The 5,000-nt window shown below is 45.3% G+C and overlaps 1 protein-coding gene across 1 annotated transcript in view; it reads left to right on the forward strand.

The window, feature by feature from the left end:
- The window catches only part of LOC143290128 (putative G-protein coupled receptor B0563.6), a 10,022-nt gene extending 5,370 nt beyond the window's left edge, over positions 1-4,652 (forward strand). Inside the window, exon 3 of the mRNA XM_076599414.1 lies at positions 4,049-4,652. Within this exon, the coding sequence (XP_076455529.1) occupies positions 4,049-4,652 (604 nt within the window). The remainder of the gene's footprint in view (positions 1-4,048) is intronic.
- The last annotated feature ends 348 nt before the right edge of the window (positions 4,653-5,000 follow it).

A 5,000-nucleotide genomic window follows, 5' to 3' on the forward strand; every position in this document is an offset into this window, starting at 1 on the left:
GCGAGGGAATCAGAATGACGGAGGTTATCAGGGAGCTTGTTCCACGTCTTTGGCGATTGAAAAGAAAACAATCTGTGTCCATAGGTCTTACTCCTGACGTCGAGTATCAGAGGAAGAACGGAGCTGGCGAGACGGGGTATAGATCTGGAGGAGTTCAGAAAGATACCTGGGGCCAGATCCGTTGACTGCAGAAAAGTCAGAGTGGATAGCTTATAGTCTATTCGATCAGAAACAGGCAACCAGTGGAGAGACTGAAGGAGAGGAGAAACATGGTCAAATTTAGAAGCTCTGCAAATGAGTCTGGCAGAGTTATTCTGAATTCGTTGGAGTCTGTCTAACAGATATCTGGGAAGGCCGGCTAAAAGAGAGTTGCAGTAATCCAATCTTGAGAGAACCAGAGAGCATACAAGTGTCTTGGTTGCATCGGTTGAGAGATAGTGGCGGATAGAGCTGATTCTACGCAGTTCCAAATAGGCAACTTGACAGATATTCGAAATGTGCTGTTGGAAGGAAAGAGACTGGTCTAGGATTACACCAAGACTGCGAACAGAAGGAGAAAGTGAAACAGGTGTGCTATTGATCAGAACAGAGTCAGGAAAGGAAGGATGTTGACGAAACTTCTTTGGACAGGTTATCATAAATTCAACCTTCTCATCATTTAGTTGCAGCTTGTTGAGAGTCATCCAGTCCTTTAGGCCAGCAATGCACTCCTGTGTTCGAGTCACCAGTGCATCAAATTCAGCTATGGAAACCGACTGATAAAGTTGTGTGTCATCAGCAAAGCTCTCATGCGACATCGCATGATGACTAATGACATCTGACACAGGAGCCGCATACAGCACGAAAAGAACAGGACCTAGGACGGACCCCTGTGGGACACCATATTTTAAGGCAGATACTCTAGAGTATCTACCATTTACACACACTTCCTGTGTACGATCTGACAGATAAGACGTGATCCATGCTAGTGCAGTGTCACGAATACCAAAGGAAGTTTTAAGTCTGTTCAAGAGGATAGAGTGGTCGATAGTGTCAAAAGCTGCTGACAAATCTAAGAGAGCGAGAACAGATATCTTATCCTCATCAAATCCCGAAAGCAAACCATTCACTATTCTAAAAAGGGCCGTTTCGCAACTATGACCACGTCAATAAGCTGACTGGTGGGAATTAAGTAAACCATTTTGTTCCAGATGAGCTAAGAGCTGAGACAATATGATCTTTTCTAGCAGATTTGATAAAAATGACAGATTAGAGACAGGTCGATAATTTTTCAAACAATTATTATTCAAAGATGGTTTCTTGATGAGTGGGACGCACAACAGCAGATTTAAAGCTTTCAGGGAAACAACAGACAGTAAGGAAGAATTGATGACATGAGTAATATGTGGCAGTAGAACACCAATACATTCAACCAACAAAGAAGACGGGACAGGGTCAAGCTCACAGGATTTCGACAAGCGCTCAGACACAATTTCTTCACAAAATCTTCAGTAACCGGTTGGAAACAATGTAAAACAGGACCACTGTACACGCGTTCTTTAACGGGTGAAGAAGGAGACACAACAGAGTCAAGCTTCTCACGAATGCACGCTATTTTGCCGGTGACGAAGTCAGAAAACTTTTGAGGGAGTTCCTGCACCGAAAATGTTGTAGGGAGAGGAGTGTTTTTAATTTTACCTAGTAGATTGTTCGTAGCGTTGAAAAGCTGTTGGGCTGTGGTGCATGCAAGGATTTTAGAAGAGTAGAACTTTGACTTTGCCCTGTCAACAATGTTTGTTACACTATTCCTGGCTGTCGGAAAAATGTCCCTACTGACGGTCAAACTAGTGGCACACCAGTGCCTCTCAGCTCTCCTCTCCCGCTTGGCCTCCAACAGCTCTGGTCCCATGGTGTTGTACCAAGGCGACGGGGGACGATTGGAGATCAGGCGCCGAGTCGACGGGGCGTGCCTGTCGAGTACAGCGCGTAGGACAGTGGATAGCTGGTCAGCAGTCGGTTCAAAAGGGATATCAGTCAGCAGGTCAGCTTTAAATAAGTCTAAGTCAATTGAGGTCAGTGTGCGCACCTCCCTATACACACGGGGCGTGGGAGGTTTGATGAGGTTCAGATGACACGTCACACTGTGATAGTCAGAGGACAGGGTGTGATCGACGGTGGTAGACTTCAGGAGGCAGTCCTCATTTCTGTGCAAAACCCAATCGACGATGTGACCACGATTGTGTGTAGGCTCGGTTACAGACTGGTTAAGGCTCGGTTACAGACTGGTTAAGATCTAACAAACTGACAATTTCAAGTAATTTAGAGGTATAAAACTGTGGGTGAATCAAAATGAAAATTAAAGTCACCGACAATAAGTAAGGAGCCTGGTAAACTGTTAGCATATTCTAAGAAGTCCGGAAACTGTTCTATGAACATCGTATCAGAAAGTTTATTTTTCTTGTTTGGTGGCGGACGGTAGAGGCAGAACACATTGAGGTGGGAATGTGGCAGCGACAGTGAAAGCTGGGCCAGTTCAAAGGAGGCATGGTTGAAGGGGAAGGTAGTTGTATATCAATGAGGCATCCGTTATTACCGTCTCTCCTTTTTCGTGTACGTTTCAGCGATGCTATTGGTGTTGCTGAGGTTGGTAATACAATCCCAAGAGGATGAAGAAGTCCGAATACAAATATTGTGATTAACAATCCATTCCTGCAAGCTCTGTCTTAACTCAATGTGATGAGAGCCCTTCACTGAGAAGCAAGCTCATCAGCAACTGCCTAGAAATTAAAGCCAGTCCTGATATGGCCCTGTACGGCCGGTTGGACTGTAAGCAACAAGAACAAAACCAAGAAATTAAAGCGATGAAGAACGTTTCCTGGTTCCACAGGCCTACCGAGTGACCACCCACCAAAGCAGACCCCGCGTTGTGCAAGGTTGCTTTCGTAGTGCTCACTGGTACCTGGTCGGAATTTACGTGTGTGGGACACGGCCTCCTACCCTCTGAGCCGCTTCCCTCACATGGTATTGTATTGTAGTATTGTATTATTCGTTTTTCACCACAACAGATTTCTCTGTGTGAAATTCGAGCCGCTCTCCCCAGGGAGAGCGCGTCGCTACACTTAGAGCGCCCCCCCCCCCCTTTTTTTTTTCCTCTCTCTCTCTCTCTCTCTCTCTCTCTCTCTCTCTCTCTCTCTCTCTCTCTCTCTCTTTCGACGTGGATTTTTCTACTAAATGTTGCCAGGAACAAACCTTTTGTTGCCGTGGGTTCTTTTACGTGCGCTAAGTGCATGCTGCACACAGAACCACGGTTTCGTCTCATCCGAGTGACTAGCCGTCCAGATCACCAGTCAAGGTCTAGTGGAGGGGGAGAAAATACTGGCGACTGTGCCGTGATTCCAACCAGTGCGCTCAGATTTTCTCACTTTCTAGGAGGACGCGTTACCTCTAGGCCATCCCTCCATTTGGTGTCCTAACCTCCCTACCGGCTGTCCCCCACTCTGTCCACGACATACCCACCAGTGCTCGTCAGTGTGTAATCAGCTGGTTTTCAAGTGGAAGGGAAATGATCGAGTCAGTATTGGAATGCGTATTTGATATTCTGCGTGCGTATACACACGAAGGGGTTTCAGGCACTGGCAGGTCTGCACATGTGTTGACCTGGGAGATCGGAAAAATCACCACCCTTCACCCACCAGGCGCCGTTACCGAGATTCGAACCCGGCACCCTCAGATTGAAAGCCCAACGCCTTAACCACTCGGCTATTGCGCCCGTCCTGCATAAGAAGACAATGTAAATACTTTGATTTATATCAAACGTCATTCTGATACCATTCGACTTATTTGCGACTTAGGCTGAAACATTTTAACTACATAGAGCAAAACATCTACAACAAGGAAAATATCGCCTATGCAACAAGATCCAAAGGCCACACTTGGAAGTTTTAAAACCTTTTCCTTTACTTCAATATTTCAATTCGCATTACTTTTTTTTTTCTTTTCAAATGTGTTGTGACATCAATTTTGAACTGAGGAAAATATGTAATCGTTTCGATTTTTTTTCCCCATGCAGGCCGATGGTTGTGGCCATTCTCCTGTCCTATCTGGTTCCCCTGGTCTGTTATCTCCCTGGCTTCCTGTCCTTCACTGTCAAGTGGAGAACTGACCCTTCATCCAACCGCAGCGTTGCCTACATGGCGGTTTCAAACTGGATTCCTTTGGACAACAGGTTTGCCATTTTAATCATCGATCTTCTCGTTCTCATCGTAAAGCCCATCTCCCTCGTCATCGTTGTTGTTTGTTGTGTCATCACCATTGTTTTCCTTCGCAAAGCTTCAAGAAAACGATTACAGATGACAGGGGCTACCAACAAGGAAGAAAGCGAAGTTGGAGAGAACCGAATTACTAAGATGCTGCTGTTTCTCTGCTTTACCTACGCAGTTCTTATCCTACCTGAAATATGTTCTCATATCACCAACGCGTTCATCCCTGAATACTTCGTGTACAGACGATACCACAAGATATTTGTGATGGTGTATGAAGTTGTCATCCTTACTGCTTCTTCCGTGAATTCTACGGTTAATTTTTTCACGTATCTCGTGCTGAGTTCCAAATTCCGTGCCACACTGATGGATCTGTGTTGCTGCTTCCGAAGAGAATCAGTAAAGGCTAAGTAGCATCATCAGAGATCAGTTTGCTTTTTGTCTTCGTGAGAAAATGCATATTAACCTGCACATGCGAGACATTGAATTTAACCATGGAAATGAAAGGTATTTTCATTAACTATGGTAAATCACAATAAAGAAGCATTCTTAACTGAGACAAGTTGCTGTTGTTGTTTTTCGACAGTGGCACGATTCTTTATCATTGGCTGCTGTTCAAGCATCCGCTTGGCAGATGTGGTGCAGCGTATATGGATTTATCCGAACGCAGTGACGCTTCCTTTAGCTACTGATACTGATACGGGCACTCAAACTATCTCAAGGAGGCCTTACTGCGTCCGAGACTGCCTGGTCAGCAGCATA

The sequence above is a fragment of the Babylonia areolata genome, chromosome 15 (genome assembly GCF_041734735.1).
Source record: "Babylonia areolata isolate BAREFJ2019XMU chromosome 15, ASM4173473v1, whole genome shotgun sequence".
NCBI classification, from domain to species: Eukaryota; Metazoa; Mollusca; class Gastropoda; order Neogastropoda; family Buccinidae; genus Babylonia; species Babylonia areolata.